General features: G+C 54.1%; 1 protein-coding gene across 7 annotated transcripts in view; it reads left to right on the forward strand.

The window, feature by feature from the left end:
• The window catches only part of ANKS1A (ankyrin repeat and sterile alpha motif domain containing 1A), a 179,917-nt gene that overhangs the window by 140,050 nt on the left and 16,837 nt on the right, over positions 1 to 23,030 (forward strand). For all 7 annotated transcript variants that reach the window (XM_058733644.1, XM_058733647.1, XM_058733642.1 and 4 more), the window contains 2 exons: positions 6,317 to 6,383; positions 11,614 to 11,720. In XM_058733644.1, coding sequence (XP_058589627.1) covers positions 6,317 to 6,383; positions 11,614 to 11,720 — 174 coding nt within the window. The remainder of the gene's footprint in view (positions 1 to 6,316; positions 6,384 to 11,613; positions 11,721 to 23,030) is intronic.

Here is a 23,030-nt window from a genome sequence, read left to right on the forward strand (position 1 = left end):
CAAGTTGGGGGGATATGCAGCAATAAATACAGCAAAAATCTGTGTGCCCCCTGTGATGAGACAAATTAAGCCTCCACCAACAGCGGCGTGCTCTGTGGAAAAGAAGTTACTCATTGTCAATGGAGCCGCCACCGCAGCCTCTGCCTCCGAAGGCCGGCCCTGAGTCTGTTGGCAGATATTTATTCGTTCCCTGCCCTCTTCTCCCCTCCCCCACCCTCTCCTGCCTCCCTCTCCTAAAAGCAGTTGACAAGGTTAGAAAATCAGGACAAATAATTTACTTCAATCCATCTCTGTCTTTCCTGAGGCCTTGTGCGATTTGGTCAGGGGCGGAGGGAGAGGGGGAAAAAAAATAACCCAGACCCTGGTCAGTGACCCTTTTTCCAACGTGGAATCAAAGCCCACTCCAGGCTGAGCCTGTCTGCTGCTGAGAGGCAGGAAGACAGAAGTGGTGATGAATTCTTATGTGGTTTCTGGGCCCGGGAGTGCAGCTGTCAGCAGTCTTCAGGGTTCCTTGCCCAGCTGGAGGCACGTCAGCAGTCACCTGATGGCACGCGTGCAGCATCCAGTGAGACTTGGGGTGCTTAAGGCTCAGTTCCTTAGCCCTGTGCTCCTAGGAATGTGGAGCACTGTCCAAGCAAGCTTCTTAGCGGAAGCAAGAGCTGTGCCACCCGCGAGGAGTTTGGGAGTCGGCCCATGGAGCAGAGCTCCAATTCCCTCACCTGAAAAATGAGATAATATGTTTGCTTGGCAGTGAGTTGATGCTCTGAAGGATTGCTGAGCGAAAGGGCCAGCTGGTAGTTGTAGGGTATGAGGTTACTGTGCCCGCAACCCAGGGAGGTTGGAGACAGATAAAAACAGGGGCAGGGAATCCAGACTGGGGTCCAGAAGTGTTGGCTGCGTTTCCTCTCTTACAGTATTAATGAGGTGACTAGCCCGATGTGGGCATTTAACAAATTGTAGCTGTTCTTGTTTGTCACTGGCCGCCTCCAGTGGGCCAGCCCTGTGCATGGCTCCATGTGAGATCTAAAAGAGACAGTATGAAACAGGGTCCTTGCCCTTAGTGGCTCTGTAGTGTCTCTGGGACACCTCCTAAAAACAGTTCATCAGGGAAATAACGATACAAAGCAGAGTGTGTTTCTGGACCAATCAGGTATTAAGCATTGGGACAGAGAAGGAGAGGTAGAAAGGGTCTCCAGCCCTGGCAGTACAGGCCCAAGGGGATTGGTGTGTATTTTCCAACTGGTGGGAGAGTCCTTGGGAACTGAGAGTTCCCCAAGCAGCAGAAAGAGGGTTGGGAGGGAATGTCTGACCTCAAGAGCCAAATTCAGTCAATGGTGAATTGCAGAAACATCTCCCTTCATGTTCCCATTTGCACCAAAAGAAAATAGGAAGCAGGTGATCCCTTTCCCTCCTTCCTCTATGTTAGGCCCCACCTAATGGGCATGTTGACCAGACTGATAACTGCTCTCCTGATACTTGACTACAAATGGGAGCCCCTGAACGTAGCCATTGCTTGTAACTTGTACCACCTTCTGGAAGGGAGGTTTCACACAGGCCTTGGATCCAGGCTTGTGGTTTCTCGGGTGGACTTCCTGTTCCTACAGAGGTATTTCTGTCCCCGACAGCTGTCTTCTCCCTCCCATCACTCCTGATACACGTTGAAAAGTCCATTGTAATCTGACTTGTTCCCCCAAGCCAGGGTGTAGTGATAGGGAATAGAGACCTGTTTATCTGTATATGGAATATCACCACCCATGATCCTGTGTTCTTTTTTGTTTGTTTGTTTTTGTTTTTGAGAGAGAGCAGGGGAGGGGCAGAGGGAGAGGGAGAGAATCTGAAGCAAGCTCTGTGCCCAGCGTGGAGCCTGACTTGGGGCTTGATCTCACGACTGTGAGATCGTGACCTGAGCTGAACTCAAGAGTCAGACTCTCAACCGGCTGAGCCACCCAGCACCACACAATCCTGTGTTCTAAACAAGCACATGTCAGAAGATGTGAGCAGCGGTGTCTCTAGCGTTTGAGTTATTTTTGTTTTCAGCCACATGGGGAATATGTTTCATACATACCTGGTGGGGGCAGGAGGGGAGAGTCTAAATAGAATAACCTTGAGTATATTTTGAAAATGGAATATTTCCAAGCATTTTTAAAGTACATGTATCCATTATGTCGATAATGCTCAGGCCTTACCAAACACAAATATAAGTTCCCTATAGAGTTTATGTGAAGTGCAGTATTAGAGCGTGACCATTGTCCGTCTCTCCCCCAAAAGGTCACTGAACCTCAACAATAGAAAAGAGAATATTGAACTGTGCCCTTCCAGGACATTACACCTGCCTGCTTTGTCCCCTGAGATGCAGAACATTTCTGAGAAAACAGCTTAGTCAGATTTTTTTTTTTTTTTAACTCAAGCCTAAATGGTTAAACTACACAAAGTATATAGATCAGAATGGTGTCTGTTTTCTCGGTCAGCTCCTCTTTGTCTAGACTGGAATGACCATGTTCTCCCTCTGCTGGTTCTGGGCCTTGGAGGGTGTGGCAGGGAGAGAGGAGATCCGGCTCCTCCCTGTTTCCCCAGCCCCTGGGGAAGATCACAGTCCCAGACAGCTCTGTGCTTATGGTGTCAGGGCGGACACCTGCCGGTCTCTGCCCAAACAGGACCTTTTCATTGCCATGTTCCTCCCAGCCCTGTGTTTCTGCCAAGGCAGGAAGGGGTGCTGGGTCGTAAGCTGTCAGTAAACTGCCGAGTACTCCTAGTTCCTCTATAAACTAGAATCTTCTCAGCGTGACTTAGCTACTCCAGTTCACAGGACAGCGACACGTACAGTTTCAATGAAATAGTTTTGAGCGTGTCCTTGCATACCCTGCCAGAGGGTGGGCTGTGGAAATGTGGGCTGTTCCTGGCCCTTTGTAGTGGGTGTGAGGGTGACTCCTGGGGCCAGCAGGAAGGAAGGAACAGAGCAAAGAAGCAGCAGGGTGTTCAACTCTGTTCACTCGGATTTCAAAAGGCCCTTTGGCAAAGGGCCAATGAATTGGGCAGCCAGAAGATGCTGATTGGCTAGGTCAACTGTGGCTTTGGATGTTAGGTGATTATGATGATCATGAAATAGGTACCGTAGATGACCTGATTTTATATTAAAAGCTACCTTGGGGTCGTCCTCCAGTTCAGCTCTTTCCACCCATGATACTCTGCATGCCTTGGGAACACAGCTTTTTCTCTGCTAGCTCTTAAGTAAATGGACCCCTCCCTCCCCGGCTTTCATTCATTCAGTAGGTTCCCTGTTTAACACAAGCCAGCCCAAGGGGGCAAAATGGCAAGTAAAACATGCTTTATTCCAACTCTCGTGGCCTTTTCAGTGGTGATTCTCCCACATACACCCTCTTTGGCCTGGAAGAGAGATCCATAGCCTGGTGGAGCCATTCCAGGGATAAGGACCCATTTATTCCCCCCATGCAGAGAAAAGTTTTCTCATCTCGAGCACCCTGCTTTTCTCCTGTAAATAGAGAAAAGGAAAAGGAAAGCACATCAACAGATATCTATGGAGTGCCTGCTCTTTGCCCAGCTTGGAGGCTTCTATGATCTGGACAGCCCAGGCTTTGGGACCTGGGCACTGATGTGTCATTTAGTGCAGCCTGGGGGTGGGGGAGCAGCTTGGCCTGTCTCCAAATATCCCTAAGCCTTTCCTGTGGAAGAGGAGGTGTTCTAGGGCAATAACCAGACCAGTGGGTTGAAGTCGGAAGAAAAAAGATTTCAATCTGTAAAAAGACAGATGTTATAAATTGGCACTTTCTGCATATAGGGCGAACTGACTGGGAGAGTCAGTGATCATCATAATCACCTAACGCCCCATCTCTGGAAGGCCTTTAGCAAAATCGGACATGGGGTGGGAGTTGGCATTACACGACCCACGGGGTCCCTGCTGCTAATTCAAGATTTTGTGCCTGGAAGAACTCTCAAGAGGGAACCATGTGTACAAACATGTATGTAGAACAGTGTTCTTCATGGCACTGTTGAGAATGAGAAGAGATTGGAAACTATGTACGTGACCACCAGGGGACTGGTTGAATAAATAAGGTGACATATCTATTAAAAAGAAAAAGAAAAAAAAATGTCCTTATGAACTGTGGGAAGAACTCTAAGATGTATTACTAAATAGAGAAAACAAGATGCAGAGCAGCATATATAGACTGCCTTTGTCAGTGTGGGGGGTAGAATACCTTCATATGTTTGCTTACATGTGGCTGGAACAGATCTAGAAGCACACTTGAGAAACTGGTTACACTGGTTCCCTGCGGGGAGGAGAGCCAGACAGCTGGGAGACAGGCACAGGGAGACTTCTCTGAATAACCTTTGTATCTTTTGAACTTTGAATCATGTGGATGTATGACTTGTCAAAAAATACAAGTAAAAAAATTTTTTTCAACTTTAACTAGGTTTTTACTAGGTTGAATGGAGCTCTAAGAGGGGAAGTGGAAAGCACACGAACCTTTTATCGGGCATCTTCTGTGAGCCAGGCCTTTGGCTAGATGCTCTACGTAAGCTCTACTTTTAATCCACACGACAACCCTTCATAGGAGGCAGGACCCATCCCTGGTTTGTTTTTGTTTAATGTTTAATGTTTGTTTTTTAAAGTTTTTGAGAGACAGAGACAGAGCACGAGTGGGGGAGGGGCAGGAAGAGAGGGAGACACAGAATCGGAAGCAGGCTCCAGGTTCTGAGCTATCAGCACAGAGCCTGACGGGGGGCGCGAACTCGTGAGATCATGACCTGAGCCGACGTCAGACGCTCAACCGACTGAGCCATCCAGGCGCCCTAAGACCCATCCCTGTTTTTGTAGAGTCAGCACTGAAGCTGGGAAAGCGTGAAAGTGCTTGCCTGTCCGTGTGGGTCTTTCCCACGCGGCACCAGGCTGCCTGTTGAAGGAGGCAGTTCTTGAAATATGCGGAGGCCAAAGAGAATGATGCATTAGGAAGGGAAGGAGGAAGACATTTTCTTCAAGGGACAGGGCAGACCTGCGGTGGCACTGCCCGCTTCCGTGCCTGCCTCTGGGCTGTGGGGCTGGTGAGCAGAGGCACACCTCCATTTGCTCCACAGGTCAGACATGTTGTGTTTCCCTTGGCTTTTGCTGAGCTCAGGGATGGAGTTCACAGTGTGTGTTAAAAGGCAGTTTTCTGTGGCTGGAGGAAAATAGCCACAGCTCCCGGCTGCAAAGGGAAGGATGGTGTTTGTTCTGTGCTCTTCTGCCCGCTGTCAAATGTGCTGTCTTTGTCTGCCAGCTGGAAGCTGGCTGGAGAGTTGTGTTTTGGAGGTTTTTTTTGTTTTTGTTTTTGTTTTTGTTTTTGTTTTTGTTTTTGATTGTCAGACCCAGGCTCCTTACTTGCACTTAGAGGAAAAAGCATCCAAGCCCTGGTACAAAAGGTTCTCGTAACATTCTTTTTGGAAAAAGAGCCATGAATGAGCTCATTATCACTGCATCCCAAAAGAGGAGGAGAGGAAGAGAAGGTGTCCGCCTCCTTGCTGCCCTGTCTTGCCCCTGGCCAGTTTTCCTGGAGTGGGGGGCTTGGCTCTGGCTCAGGGTGACCAAAGCCAGATGGCTGGAACAGGTGGTCCATACAGGGGGCAATGCTGGAGACATCGGATGCTTTGAGACCAGCTCTCCCTGCTGTGGTCCAGAGGAAGGGTACATGTCTGCATCAAAAGATCCTCTAATCAGAGTTATACGCCTGCCTCACTTTCACTTCTAAGAGGTTCCTATGTTGAGGTTCTCTTCTTGTCTCAGTTCTAAAAATTGTCCTCTAACCTCAGAGCTGGCAGTCAGGCAGCACCAATTATCTGTTGAATGCTTAGGACTTGCCAGGCACTGCTCTAGGCACTTGGGGTGTCACATGGAACCAAGCTGGCAAAGTCTCTACTCTCATGGAATTTAAATTCTGGTGTGAGCAGTGAAATGTGCCAGGTCTGGCCTGCTGTTGTCCAGTCTCTGCTGGGCTGGGGGAAGTGCTGCAGGAGGGATATATAAATGCCTTGGAAGGAAGACTTTTCGGCATTTCCAGCAGCTGAGCCCAGGTTGTTACCCACTCCCTCCTTTCGGAGCGTGTCTTTAGTCCCTGTTGGGCTGTGGCCACAGAAGGGCCTTTCTTGATATGAGCAGCAAAGAGTTCTGATCCCTTGCAGGTTGGCGCTTGGACCTTGGAATCATCTGGAAGAGACCTGGAGCACTCCCACACACACCAACTGCCCTGTGCACTGATAGTGAGCCGGCAATGTTTAACTGAAGCCTGACAGCCTCTCCTTTTTGTTCCTCTCTCTTCCGTTTCAGATTGAGAAAATCATGAGCTCTATTGGAGAAGGGATTGACTTTTCTCAGGAACAACAGAAGATCTCAGGTATCGTACCAAGCAGCCGCTTTCCTGTGGAACACAGACCTCTGGCTCCTTTCTGGCCCAGGTTTTTCCTCTGGCACAGAAGACAGACATTTGGTGGGTGAGAGAGGTCAGCCTCTGCCCGCGTCATGCTCCTGCAATTCAGACACGTATCTGTATGGCCCATCTAGCTGTTATTGTAGGGCGAGGGCTCTTCTTACACATTGGAGGGGAAACTGCATTTTAGGCCACCTATTGAGAAGGTTTTTTTTAAGTTAACAGTTGTCACTCGTCCAGAAGTATTTTTGTAAATGTAGGTTTTCTCCGATTGGTTTAAACTGGAGTGCACTCTGGCTTCGGTCTGTCCACTTTCCCAGGCAACTCTGGCACTTACCCCTCGTGAGAAAGTAGCTCTCATTCGGCTGCTCCACGGCAGTGGCAGAGCGTTGGGTTGGCTCGGTGGTCTCAGACTGTTAGCCTGCATCACCTGGAGGGGTTGGCTTTGCTGTCTCTCCTTGTGTCTGTCTCTGCATTTTTCCATTTACTTAGTCACTCGTTTTTATCCTGGGTCACTGCTACTCTGGGCATTCTTTTCTTTTCAAAGCCCTAGGGGTGTGGTCAGCCTTGATTTCCTTTGTTGGAAGCAGGGAGCTAGAGAGGCCATATCTGAGCTGTTTTCCTTGATAACAGACCTGTGGTTGTATTACTTTCTTAGGTGAGGGGACATTTCTAAAGGTACCTGTTAGCTAGAGCAAGTCTCATGCCCCATCCCCCAAGCACCTGCAGACCTCCCTCTGCCACCAGAGCACCCAGGCTGAGTCAGTTCAGTGAGGCCTGGCCTGTCACCATCCCTGAGGAAATGCCTCTCCAGCTGGAGGGAAGGGCTTCCTCGCTCACTGAGGAGGCTGCATGCAGGACTGGCTGGCCTCTTAGCCCAGGTGACACTTCTGGTTCCTCTGGCCCTATCAGGGAGTCAGATGGGTGGGGACAAGTGTGCACACTGGGGGAAGGGAGCTGCTGAGGCTGTGGTGCTTGTGAAAGTTGCATGGGCTCTGGAGCCTTAGCCCCACGTTCAAATTCGGCTTCTGGATGTATGAGGGTCTTTGGCAAGTCCCTTAATCTCTCTGAGCCCCAGTTCCCTATCTACCTTTGGATAATAGTACCTACCTCATAGGTTTGTTGGGAATGACTAATATATACAAATACTTGAGCAGAAGAGGTAAATGGTAGATAGGCTCTTTTTTTGTCCATGAAATAATTACTTACCCGTATCAAAAAACCTAGGAAGGAGGTGTATCTGCTTGTCTCCCTCCACCACGTCTCCAGTTGGGTTCCCAGAGCCACCTTCCAGCAGCCTTGTTTCCCTGGCTTCTAGCAAGAGAGGGCCCAGCTGGGTGTGGCCCATCGTAGTCATCAGTCTTGGATTACGCTGGGGTCTGCAGGGGTGGCTCTTCTGACTCAGCGTTTGTGGCTCTGTCTCCACGTGCTGGAGAACAGACAGACAGCCTCCCTCTCTGTTGTTGTGTGCAGCCTTCATCAAGAGTCAAGTGTTTGTTGGGAGTAGATGTTCAGTACTGAGACAAACACCATTACCGTTTTCCAAAACCGTGCTTGGGGGACAGCCAGGACTGGGATCGATAGCAGTCCGTTCGGTTGAAGCAGCTTTCTGCTTGCCTGTACCCCTCTATGTCCAAGGAATGCACGTGCTTGAGAGTTTGGGTCAGTATCTCAACTTTGATAAATCAGGAGATGTGGCAGCACCTTTGGAAAACACATTTCTGCAAGAGCCCTTCTCTTTGGAAGTGATGACACTGAGCTCTTTCCTGGCCCTGGTGGTCCCACCCACTAGTTCTTACCCCCACGAACCTGTGTGAGTGGTGAAAGTTGGCCTGGCTTCCCCCCTAGGTCACCGGGTCCCGACACACAGTCCTGTTTTAGCACTGCTGAGTTGAACCATCTTCCATACAGCAGCGTAGGACCGTCTAGGGTGGGCACACGAGAACAGCCACCTGAACAGAGGGTGCCCCCACTCATGCTGCAGAGTCCCCAGCCTGCTGTGTCTGCACTGCTGCCAGGCCATGAAGCATGGGGAAAGTAGACTCAGGTCTGCCCATGAGCTCTGTCTTCTATCTGACAGGTCAGGACGGGACTTTCCCCAGGACCTCAGAGAGCACCAGCCTTCAGCTCAGGCCAGAGCAGAATTCTTGCTTGTTTTGAATGGTCAGGTGTAGGGTTCAGATTGTCCTCAGGTTTCTGGATCTAGGAGAGACTTGGGCTCTGGGGTTGCCAGCCTGGGAGGAGGAGCAGGCCTTCCAGCAGGCAGCTGTTAACTAAGCACAGGATTGCCCAGCGTGACTGGTTTCACAGAGGATCGTGTTCTATAGGACGAGACCCAGTATGGAACTGGAGCCTTACTCTCGTCTTGGGCCTTGGGACCCTGAGCTGCCAGCACTGGAGCTAGTTACCCGAATCCCCAACAGACAGGTTTCACAACTCATTCCACTCTGAGGAGTCCAGGGAGGGGAAGCCTTCCCACTGGCCCCGGCCACTCTGGCTGCTTTCCACAAAAGCCTGTCTGTGGAGCGCAAGAGATCATTTGCTTTCTTCTGCTAAAGCCAGCCACTTGAGCTGTTGAATAGCCATTCAGTGCAGGCTCCTTCTGGGGCCTGATCTCCCTGCACACACAGCCCTTTCTTTGCCAGGACCGTCTTCAGCCTGCTGAGCTATCGGTGTCCCCCAGCATGTTTAGAGGGTGACATGTGGTCCCTGGGTCTTTGTCTCTACATGTGACCTCTTCTGTCTTCACGGCTGTACTTGGGGTTTGGTCCCGGCTCCCTCTTTTCCTTGGTGCCTCCCCTCCCGTACCCTCCTCTTCTAGATAGCGAGGGGCCTGCTCTGGGCCTGGCGCTTCTCTCCGGGGCTCTGGCAGGCCCCAGGAGAAGTCCCTTCCCGAGTTGCTGGGTGCGCTTGCTCACGTGAGGAATATTAGGTATAATGTCTTTATTTGGTCACCTGTTTTTGTGACACCCCATGGCTTATTCTCTTGGCAGAGAGGCACGGTCTTTCTTACATGGTGAGCAGGGGGTTGCTTAACCTGTGGGCTGTGCCCTCAGGGCGGTGTCATTCCTCTGTCCCCTTCTCTGGCTGTCCGAGACACTGTTGGCCAAAACTATAGGAATGTGCCTTCTCTCTCCTTAATAAGCTGTTTCCAGCCCCTCGAGCTGCAGGTAGGGTTTCCCCGTCTCCGCCTTTCAGACGCATGTGTGTTGGCCGACAGGAGATGCTGGGGAGCCTGTCATTTTGCTGTGATGCTTGTGCTGCTGTGTCCTTCTCCCTCAGCGGAGGCAGCAGCGGCTTCTGCTCCGATGTCCGCTCCCTGATGTATTTTCCTGAGCGTGGAAGGGAGGAGGGTGGGGAGGGGAGAAGGGGAGGGCCAGACATTATGAGAGCGAGCGAGGGCTGTGGGGCCGGCAGCAGGGAGCGTGGAGCCCAGGAGCCTCCAGACAAAGCACTCTGCTGCGGTTCTGTGAGCGCACACATCCACCGGCAGCAGGCAGGACCACAGCTGCCCGGCTGGGGGATTACAAGCAGGAATGAATCAGCAGCCAGGGACACTTGACTTCGTGAGCATACGAGAGCCCGCCGCCTAGGTTCCCTGGAGCAGACAGCCCCAGTCAAGGGCAGGGGACCCAGCGTCTTGGAGTGCTGCTGCAGCGTGCATCGGGAGGCCACCGGGTCCCTGACCACCAGCTGCTCTGCAGAGGACAGAGGAGGGGGAGCCTAGGACAGTGGGTCACCGGGGGCTCCCAGATAACCAAGCCAGTTGGCCTTGGCCTGCCTTGAAGGGCAGAAAGTGCCGAGAACAAGAGAATGACTTTCACCGTGTCAAGAGTTCTCTGGAGGTGATGTCTTTGTAGTTGGTTCTTTTTCCTCCCTTTCCCTTTTTTCCTTCTTTTATCATCTGTTCTTGCCCATGAGAACCAGAGAAGTAGGTGGGGGCTAGGCGCTCAGGTCTGCAGGGAGGGCTGAACTCTGTTCCTCCCCGCCCCGCCCCCCCCCCCGTCCGGCCGAGGAGCAGAGCAGATACATGTCGTCCCTTCCCTGCCGGCCCTCAGAGGAGAACATCAGGATCCGGAGACCCTGGGAAGACCGTTGCTGTCTGTGTCACTCAGCCAGAGAGAGCACAGCGCCGAATGTGAATAGACTTAAGCCGTCACAGCTCAGCTGACGGAGGACCGCTTCCCTTTTCCCTTTCTTTCATCGGGTCGGGTTTTGTCTTCTTTAGCCAAGAACTGGATCTGCCTGCCTGCTTTCCACCTGAGCAGGCAGGCGAGTCACAGGAACAGCCACTATCAGAAGAGGCCACTATCAGAAGAGGAAGATGAATGCCCAGCCCCGGCAAAAGAGCCCGGCCCGGGAAGGCAGCACTTCAGACAGCACCCTGGCGCGGGAGACGCCCCGCTCGCCGGCCGCCAGAGTCTAGCTGTGGACTGGGCCCCTGGCCCCGCTGGCCGTGCAGCCCGGGGGAGCGCGATGTCGCCGTCACAGCAGGGCCACACCTGAGCCCCATCCCCGGGCCCCGGGCCCCGGCCCGTGCGCGGCACTCGGCCCCCTCTGCCTTGAGCCTCTGAGCACAAAGGGCCAGTGGCCATGGTTTGCTTATTCCGGGACTGCTGGGGGAAAACAAGTAAAAGTCTCTTTTCTCCCCCTGCCGGGTACTGTGCTGCTTGTGTTGCATGTGCTGGGTCCCCGTGAACAGCCGCCGCTGCTTCCCTCCCGGAGCCCTCGCTGTGTGCCTGTGCCCCTCAGCTGCATGAAGACGCGTGCTCTCTCCTGACCGGTTTGTGCTGCAAGGTCACAGGACTTGTCCCTCGCCCACGGCCCCGCGGGGGCTCCAGAAGTTGCATGGATGAGAGGAGCCCCCAGCCCCTCTAGTGCCCGTGGGAACAGACTTCCTGAACTACCTCAGTGTGAACGCTGACCTGTGGGCGGAGACTGTGCATGTGCCACCGCAGCCCTGGAGGAGCTCAGACTTGAGGGGGTGGGTGGGTGTGCGGCCCGGGCCCACCTGCCCTCGGCCTGCACCCGGAAGAGGAGCTGCGGGTCCTCTGCTCTCTGGTCTCTTGTACATAGTCTGGCTGCTTTATGGTAATGACCATGATGTGGCAGTGCCATCTGTCTTCCTCTGAGTGCCGCTGCTACCGCCTTAATGGGTTTTCCCTTTTCAAGCGTCTGCCGATTCCTCTCTCGTCAGGTTCGCGGACGCTGGAGCAGAGCGTCGGGGAGTGGCTGGAGGCGGTTGGGCTGCAGCAGTATGAGAGCAAGTTGCTTCTGAATGGCTTTGACGATGTCCGCTTCCTGGTAAGTGCCCGCAGGCCTCCTCGGGGGCGGGGTGCAGCTCGGCGGAGACGGAGACGCGCCTCTCTGGTCTCCCGTGGGCCCTGCTGGAGTGCTAAACAGTGCGTAGCCCCGTATCCCAGCGAAGAGCTGAATGAAGTGACTCAGACATCCAGGAAGTCAGCCGACTGTCATGTGCCTTCTTTCTAAACTCGGTCTCCCTCAACTCTGCTCCCAGAAACGGTTCTGTGGGGAGAGCTCTTTGCGAGTCTGCATCCCAAGAGGCAGGGTCCCTGACTGTAGACCTTTGCCCCTTGCTGGTCTCCCTCTCAGACCTCAGACCGTATGTCGTGCAGTGAAGCCTCAAGGCGGGTCTTGTTCAGGATCAGACGCCGGGAGTTTTGGTGGACAGGACAGCCAGGTCCCCTGTGATGACTTTCCACCCCATCTCTGTTGGATGCCAGAAGTTTCCTTTATTCCCCAGAATGGTGCCATCAAGCAGGTAGTTGCTGAAGCAGGGAGCCTGGTCCAGCAGGAAGGCCTCTTCCCTGCCCAGCGCAGCCCAGGCTGAGCGGCTAGGGTGGGGAATGTGGCTGTGTAGCCTCATGGACTCGTGACCTCAGAGATGACCCAGAGGAGAGGCTGAATTGGTGGTTGGAAGGATTGCTTGCTTTTCTGAGGTATAATTTTGTGTTGTCTTCCTATAAAGCACGAGGTGTTAAAGAAAAAGAAAAATCTGGGTGACTTTCCTCAGGCTCCCTGTGGAGTGGGGCCTGGCTGGGGCCTTGGGCTTAGGATCCAGTGCATCTTCTTTCAGTCCAGAAAGTGGCTCGGGCACCCATGAGCATTCCTCTCCTGGAACCCCTCCAGGAGGTGGTGAGGTGAAGGGGCGGGGGTCAGTCGGCCCAGAGCTCCCGTCTCCAGTGTGGGTCCCTCTGGAGTTCCCACTAACGAGGCTGCATTTTGTGCCTACCGAATAGCAGCCTGCCCAGGGTGCTAGCCTGGAGCTGCCGGGAGGGACCCTGACTGGGACAGGCCCGCCTCACCTGGGCCACCCTTCCAAAGCCAGCTTAGGGCCGTTACTTTTCAACTTTTAACAGTCTTGGGTTTTTAAATAGCAATTTTTTTTCTTACATTAACTGAGTATATTTATGGTTCTTATAACCTAACCCCTGACTTACCATGTTCCTGGGGGAAGGCCGACAAACCCAGGGTAGAGGTGGTGGTTCAACCAGCGAGCTGGGGCACTTGGCCCCTGGTGCTGAGTGTTGGGGGGCCTTCACTCTCTGAGCATACCCCTTCGCCAGACTGGCTGGCAGGCAGGCAGGCAGGCAAGGGAGGCGGGCTGTCCCTTCCCTGTGCTTCAGTACTTTAGAGGCTGAGCTCTTAACTTCTCACCCCTCCTTCTTCTACTTTTGGAAACGGTAAGGTTCCCAACTGTTGAACATCAAGACTCCTTTAAAACTGCTTCCCTGCCCCTTCCTGTGCTCACACCCAGAAAGAAAGTAGCTAGGCGGGCATCTTGGTAAATCTGGCCCTGAGCCAAATGTCCATCCCGGAGGGTGCAGGGACTCTGCTAGACCACGTGTCTGTCTTTGGGGGAAGGACACTCATGGAGGGAGGCCAGCAGCTCAGTATTTCCAGGGCCCTCCAGGCTTCTCCTGTTGCCCTGGGTACGAGCTATTCCTCGTCGCTGCTGTCTCAGTTCCAGCGGGGCGCTGGCAGGTGGAGTCTGTACAGGAAGGAATGCTGATCGCACCTCTCTTGAGCACATTACTTCCGGTAGCTAGAGTGGCCTGAGGAGCCATGCAGAGCATCCTGGGTAATTACATGTAAATTGCCAGATGGACTGTAAGGCTAATTGTTTTAGCAACCGGAAAAAAAGGAAAAAAACACACAAGAAAGGGCATTTTTATTGAGAAACATTCTTTTCGTTGCATATGGTATAATTTCCATCATGTTAGCTATGATATATCTCCGTGTAGTTTGGTTTTCAGTAGGTTGCAAATGTTTTTCTTCGTTGTGAAATGCCCTGGAAACTTCTACAAGATGCATGAGTAGCTTCCAGAGAGCTAAGCTCTCGAGGTAGGAGGAACATCTGGACACTAAGAGTGTTTCACAGACCAGGCACTGCTGTAGAATTTCCCTGTGGCAGGGTCCAGCTCCTCCCTGTTGGGGTGGGAGGGACTTTGTCATCATGTGGTCTAATCACCTGTGCCTTCCCTTCCAGACAATCTCGGCCATCATACTTTGCAGCGACAGGGAATTCCACCACCTTACAAAGTAGTAGCCACTTGTTCTTTGCATTGCTCAGGCTTAGTCAAAGTCTGAGTCCTTGTGGACTCTGTCTTTTGGGCCACAGAGAACACGCTTAAACCCTTTAGAAAACTGAAGACTTTCTGTCATGGCCTCTGGCATTTTATCTTGTCTAGGTCCAACATCCTCCTGTTCTGGGTTGTTCCTCCTATGATGTGATGACTGAGCTGGATAAGCACTGCACCTTGAACTTTATTCATACTCTCTTGCCTGCTGGCAGAAAGGGCCTTTGATTGGGAGGGGTCAGGGTCAGGACCGGGGCCGGGGCAGTGGGGGCTGCCACGTGCTCCCTAGGCTGATCGGGCTGACACCAGACCCTGGGAGACAGGGCCCAGGAATCTAGCTCCTGCCTCTGCCGGCCAGCCCACCACACTGGCTCACTCATCACAGCCAGTTCCGTTTTTCACCGTAAGTCTTGTCCACAGGAAATGGGCTTTCTTAGGACAAGGGAGGAAATGCATTTAATCAGCACGGAAGGAAGGTAATTGGTGATTGGCGAGTTTGAAGCTCCAAGCGTGCTGGTGCAAGTCTCCATATCTGGGGACCGAGCCTGACCTCCCTTCACAGAGGTGGCAGTGGAGTCAGTGATGTTGCTCCACATGCTGGAGCGTTAGGTGGGTGTCAAAAAACTGTTTTTGAAGAATGTCTGATGTGGGCAGACGTTGAGTGAAGGAATCAAGACACAAAAATCCATAGGCAACATGATCTTAACTTTCAAAAAAGACAACATCTCTGCACAAGAGATACAAGGGAATAAGCCAGAACGTTTTCAGTGGTTATCTGAGGAGGGTTGTGGGTGGCTTTATTCTCTTATTTGGAACATAAGAGATTTTCTGCATTTCCTACAACGAATGGATCCAAAATCAGAAAAGCAAATAATGCAGGTGTCTTAAAGATCTTGATGGTCCAGCTGGGAAAACAAGGCACATAAAGCAATTAAAACAACCAAGCGGCCAAGTGTTAAGTACTATGGTGAGGCGTGTAGGTGCTGCAGGAGCACAGGGGAGGAGAACCCGCCTTCCCAGGCATGGACCCAGTGCCCGCGCTGAGCTGGCTCACAGCCCTGGGCATACTGCTGGTGAGGGCTCAGATGGGGCTGTGAGGCCCAGAGGGTGGAGACACTGCCAGTGAGGGGCAGGGCCAGGATGCTAGCCCAGATCTGTCCCAACTTTGAACTTCTGGGTTGCACTTGCTGTCTGAGGGTCTGCAGAGGCTGTGGGCTTGGAAAGACACAGGAAGAGGAAAGGCGAGTGTGGAGCCTGAGCCATCTGCGGTGAGTAAGGAGGCCAGTGTAGGGAGTGCAGTGAAGGGCAGGCCACTGGCTGGGCAGGAGGGGTGGGCTGGGCTCGACTGCAAGGGGCCTTGACAGCCACGCGATGGGAGGCCATCGGGTTGTTCCCCTCATTGGGCAGAGAGGCCCTGGCGTCGGGGTGCACCTTAGATGGCAGGGCATGGTAGAGAGGGCGCGTGGGGGGTGCTGTGCTGGATGACAGACAAACGGAAAATGGAGACGAGTCTGGCAGCCAGCGGAGGATGGGTTAGACACAGACTGAGCCACAGGCCCGTCACCTCTTATAGCCAGCATCGTCACAGAGGCCTCTTGCTCCTCCCATCAATTTATTTCTCCACAGGCTTCCACCACATACGGATCGGCTCCTACTGTTTTCCTGTCTGTTTCTGAGACCAGGCCACCTTGTTCCAGTGTGTTGGGGAGGGATGACCAGTGAAGAGGAGCAAGCCCTGAGAGAGCCGAGAGGCATAGGCTTGGGGAGGAGGTCATTCTTTTTTGGCCTCCGTGACGTTTCCAGCCTGACCCCCAGACCCCGGAGCTTCTCTTCCGGTGTGCTTCCCGCGTTAGCTCCTCACTCCTTAGCCCCAGAGGCCGGCTTTCTGTCCGCAGTGGGGCCATGCCCTTGGGTTCCTACCCTGGCTTCCCAAGCTCCCTCCCTCTGCGTTCTTCTCTCTCAGGCTTCAAGGGGCCTCTCTGGCCTGGGCAGGGGTGCCCTGGCACTGCTGTCTGGATGCCTCCCTGCCTCGACTTCCTCTCCACTTGCCCTAGCCCCCTCTTCTCCCCACATAGCCCTCTAACTGCTAGAATTCTCTGTGCCCCAGAGTGAGGCAGGGCCTGAAAGGGAGGCTTCCTCAACTAGGGGCCTCGGAGGGTCAGTGGAGCTGGGCTTTAAAAGGAATACTCTTGGACAGTGTGGATCCTGCCTCCTGGACTGACTCAGTTCTGTGGTCACTTAACTCCTCGCGGGGTCCCAGGGCTTGACTGACATGCCACCAGATACTTCCTTGTCTCCGCTGGGCCCTTTTACCTTGAGACGAGGCAGGCTCACTCTGGGCCTCTTTCCAGGCCGCGTACCCTCTTGCTCTCCCTCTTCCTTTCTCTCTGCCAGATGGTGTGGAGTTCTCCGGGGTAGGGGTGACAGCAGCTGGAGTCCCACTGTGTTTGCCCCCACTTGTGTTCCTTGTGTGCTCTGTCCTTCTCCGGCCGCCTTTACAGTGGAAGAAACTGAGAACTGTTTTCACGTCTGTGAACTTAACTAACTGCCCTTGAAGATGTGTGCAGCAGGTGAACAGCTCCTGTTCTGTAGCTTCTGGCTGCGGACATCTCAGTGTGAGCAGCAGCAGGGGGTTCTGTGCTGGCCCCTCAGAACTCCGACTGTTCACGTATTCCAACCCCCAGCAGTGTGCATGTGCAGGAAGTGAGGCCTAGGGGGCAGGGCCCCGGGGTCCATGTGTCTCTGTCAGAGGCACAGACCTCCTCACACGCCACGTGTCAAAGTTCAGGTGTTCCCAGGCATCCCTGAAGCCCACCCGTGGACTCCTGGGGTCCATAGACACCACACTGAGGAGTCTTGGACTCAGTCATTTGCCCAAGGTTGCCTCTCAAGCACACGGCTGAGCTGTCCTAGAAGCAAGTCTCCTAGGCCCAGAGTGGTGCCCCCACCTCCCACTCTAGTCCCACACCTGCTTGCCCAGGAACATGCTATGTCTGGGCCTCGTGCTCAGTGTGTCCCCCCAAAGAAGGGGCCTGGGAGCCAGTGAGCTAGGCTAGTGCTACCTGGCATCACTTGCAGGTGCCCGTCTGGACCAGGCAGACCATTCCATCCGCCCCCTGTGTGTTGGGGGCCACTCGACTTCCAGAAGGCTGGAAAAAGCTGCTGGGAATCAGACCCCAGTGAGCTCTTGGCACTGAAGCCCTTCTGGCCCTGCAGCTGCCACCACCACAGGTCGGGGATGGTAGGTATCCCTGCCTCGTGTTCTCAGTGAAGTTGAGCAGCTTGCTGAGGCCACACTTAGACGTGAACTGGGGGGGCAACGGCTCAAGAGAAAAGTTGAGGTTCTACTCACTTGCAGAGGGAATCAGGGAGTTGGGAGATGTGGGTTTCCCTCCAGGTCCCCTCATAAGATTTTGGGCAGGTTGTTCTGCGCCCCTATATGTCCCCCTGTCCCATGGCGTCTCACTTGACTGCCTATTTCATGGGGGCATAAGCTGTGAAGGGGACACACTGTTACCTGTGGTGATGTGTAACAGCGACTGAGACCGACTACAAATGTAAGAATGTAAGGCAGCAAGGCGGCATTTTCTCTGCAGTGGAGGCCAGGCGGCAACCGTGCTCTGTGGGAATCAGATTGGCCTTGTCCTCAGACCCACGAAGACATAAAGCTTGCTCTGGGTGGTCTTGGGACCGAGCCCTTTGACCCCAGGCTGACTTGGGCCTGGGTGACTTACGCTGTTTATTTGGGGGATGAATGAAGCACCTTGACCTCAGATAAGGCTCAGGTGTCCAGGGGCAGCGGGCAGCAGATGGATGGAAGGATGCTGTGCTGGTACAGGGAGAATGGGAACACTGAGAACTGGCTTGGGAGGACAGGGGGCATAGGGGTGTTGTTTCCGTGAAACTGGGAGGCGAGTCCCGGACGCTTGTGCTGTTGCCGCAGCCTTGAGGACCCTTCTGAAGTTGGTGGGCGGAGGGGCCTCTGGCGTCAGAAACGGGACTTGGTAGCATTTGTGCTTCTTCCTCATCTTCTGTAGAACTGGTTGCATTTGTCACCTTCAAGTTCTGTCTCTCCAGGTGAGGGCAGGTCTGTGCTGCAGAGGGCAGGGGGTGACCAGGAGAGTAGCGGTTGTGGGTCAGGGCTGGGCCGCTCTTGTTGCTGAGGGTGTGGAGCTGGGGGAAGGTGCCCGTTTGGGAAGTGATGCGACACAGCCCCAGTCGGGGGGCAGCGGGGCCGGGCCAGACAGAGGCGAACAGAGAAACACGAGACTCGTTGAGCACCTGGTCCCTGAGCGCTCAGCACCATGGGATTTGTTATTTAACCTGCGAAGCAGGAGGGCTTGATCCTATTTACAAGGTTCTAACTTTCTAAGAACCTGGAGCGGCGCAGTCGGGATTTGAACTCAGTTCTTACTCCAACGGGTTCTTTATGCCACAGCTGCCTTGCATGTGGTAGCTGGCACACGGAAAGCCCTCAGCCCCAGAAACGGTGAATGTCTGAGATGAAAGCGGCCACGCTGAATACAGAAATGAGGCCTGAGGGGCAGGCCAGGCAGAAAGTCTGGAAATCACTTCGGGGCAATGATAAACCTTCTTGGGAGGCCAGTCCAGCACCGCTCTGCCCAGGAGACCCTCTTCCACCAGACCGTACCCGCCTTTGTTTGAGTGGGGGCCGGATCCCAGAGGGGCGGACGTTTGGCCGTCACTGGGCCCAGAGGTGGATGCCCAGGTGCACTATCATCAAGCCTGCTTTCTCACATACTCCTGTGTTGCACGCACACCTTTCCCTGTGACATTTAACGGACTCTCGTGACCAGCTGCAGTGACTGCACACGCTCCAGTACATGGGCGCCCCGTGATTTAACCCGCCACTGGGCACTTTGGCTTCTCTGCCGCAGGCAGGCTTTGGCGGTTCCCAGGACACGTACCGGCCACAGCGATGGAGCCGTTCCGGGCACGGTCACCTGGGGCGCAGGTTGCCGAACACAGGGCCCTGGTCTAAGCCAGGCCTGCCTTCTGAGGCTGGGGTTGTACTAAGTAAGCACACGGGTACCTGCACAGGTGGACCAGGAGCGAGAGGGGGCGAGCAGACCCAAGCAGTCTGAGGCCCGAGGGGCCTGGCAGGGGAGAGCGGGAAGGATCTTTGGGAGGGGGGCAGAAAGTGAGTAGGAGGCGCAGGGCTTTGTTGCTCGCCGCGGCTACACCAGTCTGGGCTTCCCCGCCAGGCTGCCTGTGGGCCCTGCCCTCCTGAGAGGGCAAGGGCTGAGTTTGAGCGTGGTGGAGAATTTGCAGTGTTTGCGCTTCAGGGACTTAAACTGCTCGAACTGCTGGGTCCTGGATCCCCAGCTGACAGGAGGGGGAGCGGGTATGGCAGCCCCCGGAGAGCCCGGCTGACCTCACGGTCTGCCACGGAATCAGGGCCCCAGCAAAACAGTGACCAGAACGGGTGCCAGGGGTCCGCCCAGCGCCTCCGTGCCGAGGGCTTGTCTGCCTTGAGGAGGGACTGAAACATCCCTTGGGCTTGCGTCTCAGCGATGGGCCTCGGCTAGAGCCTCACCTCCCACCTGTCGGGGCTTGCTGGTGGCAGAACCCCTTTCTTGCCCTGAGTGCTACCCTGTGCCTCAGGAGGGGGGCAGAGCACCATGCCGTGCCTTCATGACAGGCGTGGGCTGGGGCTTCCGTAAATCGTTGATCCTCAGGTCTGGCATCAGCTTCCCAGGCCCCCCTCCAGTAAGCCGGGCTCGCCCCTCTGCATCCTCAGACCCTTTGCCAGGGGCATGCTGAGCCTTGTATGCCTGGAAACAAGTCAGGAAGGGTGTTCAAATAGGGTGAAGTTCAAATGACTGCCCTCTCTCCGCTTTGGTTCTTCTCTGAGCTGGGAAAGAGGCAGCTCTGTAACCTGAATATGGCAGGGACAGGGCTCTGTGACCTCAGGCAAGTCAGTCCTTTGCTGAACCTCAGCTTCCTTGTGACAAAAAGGATAGCTTCCCTCTGCCCTGAGCAGGACCAGCTAACTCCCTGGCACAGCCCTCCAGCCCAGGCCCACCTTCCCACTTCCATCTCCTGGAACTTCTCTCTGCTCCCAGGCAGGGTGGCTTTTGTCACAGCTGCCTGTACCTGTGCTGTTCCCTCAGTTGGGGAGCTCTTGACGGCACTTCTCTGCCCTCTTCCCACCTCCCTGTGAAACTCCCTCTGGACCCCGCCATTGCTCCCCGCCAGCTCATACGTCCCTGGGGCTCCCCTTCCCCACCCCAGCACGTCCCCACCTCTCCCCAGACCTCATCCTCTTCCCTCGCAGAGGACTCCAAAAGACCACAATGACGGAGTCAGCAGCACTGGTTTTGGCTGTCCAGCCTCTTCTCTTTATATCCGTGTTGTTGCCTCCAGAGTATCCTTAGTCATTCAACAGATTTTTATTACGCGCGGACAACATGCCAGGCATTGCCCTAGATGCAGGTGGTGGCAAAGCCGTGAGTGAGACAGGCACCTCTGGCCCGTAACAGCCTCAGGACCCTCAGCCAGCAGCTCAGCGTTTTTCCCTTTGGCTGAGAAGCATCCACTCCAATGTGCCACGCTCCAAATGTTCCCTTCTTAGGTCTTTTCCACTATTTGTTGAATGAAGACATGCCCGGCAGTTAAAGAAAATTCCAGCAAAATATTGACAAGTGTGATACCTCTCAGGATGCAAAAGGATCTTTCCTTCTCCTGAAGTCATATGGTCAGGAAGACTCTGAAGATATTCAGAGACCCCTGGAGGGCCAGAGAAAGCTAGAGAGAAAGGACTGGGGCCCTGCAACAGCCCTTTCCTCCATCTCTGCCAGGACTCTCCCCACGACTCCCAGAGGCAGTTCCTCCTGTCCGTGCTCCTTCCCTTCCCATGGCCCCTGTCTTCCCCTCTGTCCACACATCCACTGAGCTACGCGCAGGATCTGGGCCTTGGAGACCCCGCTTAGCACTGACGCGCCCCTGTTGAAAGTGCCATCTTCTGCGCCCATTGGTGAGCCCAGTGACAGATACTGGTAGGAAGGAGAGGCCTTTCAAATAGATTGAGCTGAAGGAGAGTGAAAGTACCGCCACTTCTCGTTTGTGCCTTCTCAGGGAAGGACACCCAGGAATGATGGTGTATGATTGTGCAAGTCAGTCCAGGGGCACGCTTGCCCCAGCTGAGCTCTGATGGGCCGGCCTCTCCCTGAGTCAGCCTGTTCCCGGGCCCAGGGCTTGGGCTGTGTACGCAGAGGCCTGGGCCACATCCTGACCCTGCTTCTCCTTCACTGTGAGGCCTCGGCAGGCCTTCCCCTTCCCCTCACCCACTTCTAGGGGCCCACGCAGCGCTAAGAGTTGGGATTCTATACAGGTGGAAGCACTGCCCCGGCCCCGGAGGTGGAGGGCAGGGAGGCGGGAGGGAAGTTCTATGCAGGGACCCTAGTTCCAGAGCCCGAGCGTCCCCAGCCCTGGGACGGCTTCCCTGCTGCTGCTGGTAGGTACCTTCCACGCTTTGCTTTGTCTTCAACAGAGCCCACCTCCCTAAACAAGTAGAAGGAGCCTGGAGCGTGACTTTGGAGTTCGTCAGAGGGACGTTTAACTGTCCTTCTGCAGCTCACAAGCTCTGTGACCTCGCATATGTCACTCCTGCTCTCTGAGCCTCAGTTTCTTTGTGCAATGTGGGCAGTTCCTATCTCAAAGGTTTTTGGGCGGTTTTTTTCAAGCGATGAAGGCAAAGTCCCCGCACAGTGCCAGGACGTGGTCAGGACAAGGGTTCACTGGCATCTCTTCATGTCACCTCCCCCACAAAGACCAGCAGAAGGTGCACTTACTGTGCATAGTGACCCTGACGACCGCTTCTTGCTGCCCTCTTCCCTGGATGTGTAGAGAGCAGGATGTGGCCAAGAAGGTGGGATCCTGGCACCGCCACTGGCCGTGAAACCTGGTTCCTGGCCTGTAAAGTGAGGAGCCGTAGTCAACGCCTGCCAGCTGGTTGCAAGGAGGGAGGAACAGGACAGGGAATGGCTGAAGCAGAGCCCTGGACAGGGAGGCACTGGTACTCTGTCCCTCCTCTGTCCTCCTGTCCTGCCTTCCTCAGGGACTGAACCCAGTCAGGCTGAGTGTCGACTAGTTACATGTTTCAGATTTCTCCTAGAATTAGAAACTTTTTTCAAACCTAAGAAAACCGGGGCACTTGGGTGGCTCAGTCAGTTAAGCATCCAACTCTTGATTTCGGCTCAGGTCCGGTTTGTGAGTTCAAGTCCCGTATCGGGCTCTGTGCTGATAGTGCAGCGTCTGCCTGGAATTCTCTGTCTCCCTCTCTCTGCCCCTCCCCTGCTCACACGCACGCTCTCTCTCTCCCTCTCTCAAAAATAAACAAACATATAAAAAATAAAATCTAAGAAATCTCTATTAACTGAAATGCTTAGGCCAATGAGCTGTTCTGCTTTCTTAGCTCCCTAACTGCTGGCTCGCAACAGGGCCTGGAAGATAGCAGCCCTCGGTATAAACGTTAACGTGATAGAAGGTAAAGTAAAAAGTCTCTTTTCCCCCACAGCCCTTCTTGTGAAGATGGTTCCAAAAGGCAGTGGTCCCTTCCTCCCTTTAGTAAAGAGGGTGTGGAAACTTCCAGAATGTTTCTTGCCTTTGAGGATTTGTAACACCTCGTAGTCACCACGCAGACTAATCCGAGAGGATGTAGGTGTGGCACGTGCAGGAAATGAGGAGACCCTGCCTGCACCCTGGACACGCTCTGGCAACTACCTGCTTTGATTTTCCGTCACATCCTTTACTTTGGTTTGGTTTACCTCTGCCTCTTTCTTCTCACTGCCGCATACAGCCCCCTAGTCCTCTTGATGGGTTAATGAAGGCCCTGTCTCCAGCTGGATCCGGTTTTCCCGGTTGTCAGCCTTCAGTTCAGCTTTAATGTTGCCCTAAAAGCGTGTGAAGGGTTGTGAGTAAATGCTGGGGATACGGTAGGATTTCAGAAACTCCCTGCAGTGCTGTCATCTCTGAGGTGCCCCGGTCAGTC

Source organism: Neofelis nebulosa, chromosome 6 (genome assembly GCF_028018385.1).
Source record: "Neofelis nebulosa isolate mNeoNeb1 chromosome 6, mNeoNeb1.pri, whole genome shotgun sequence".
NCBI lineage: Eukaryota > Metazoa > Chordata > Mammalia > Carnivora > Felidae > Neofelis > Neofelis nebulosa.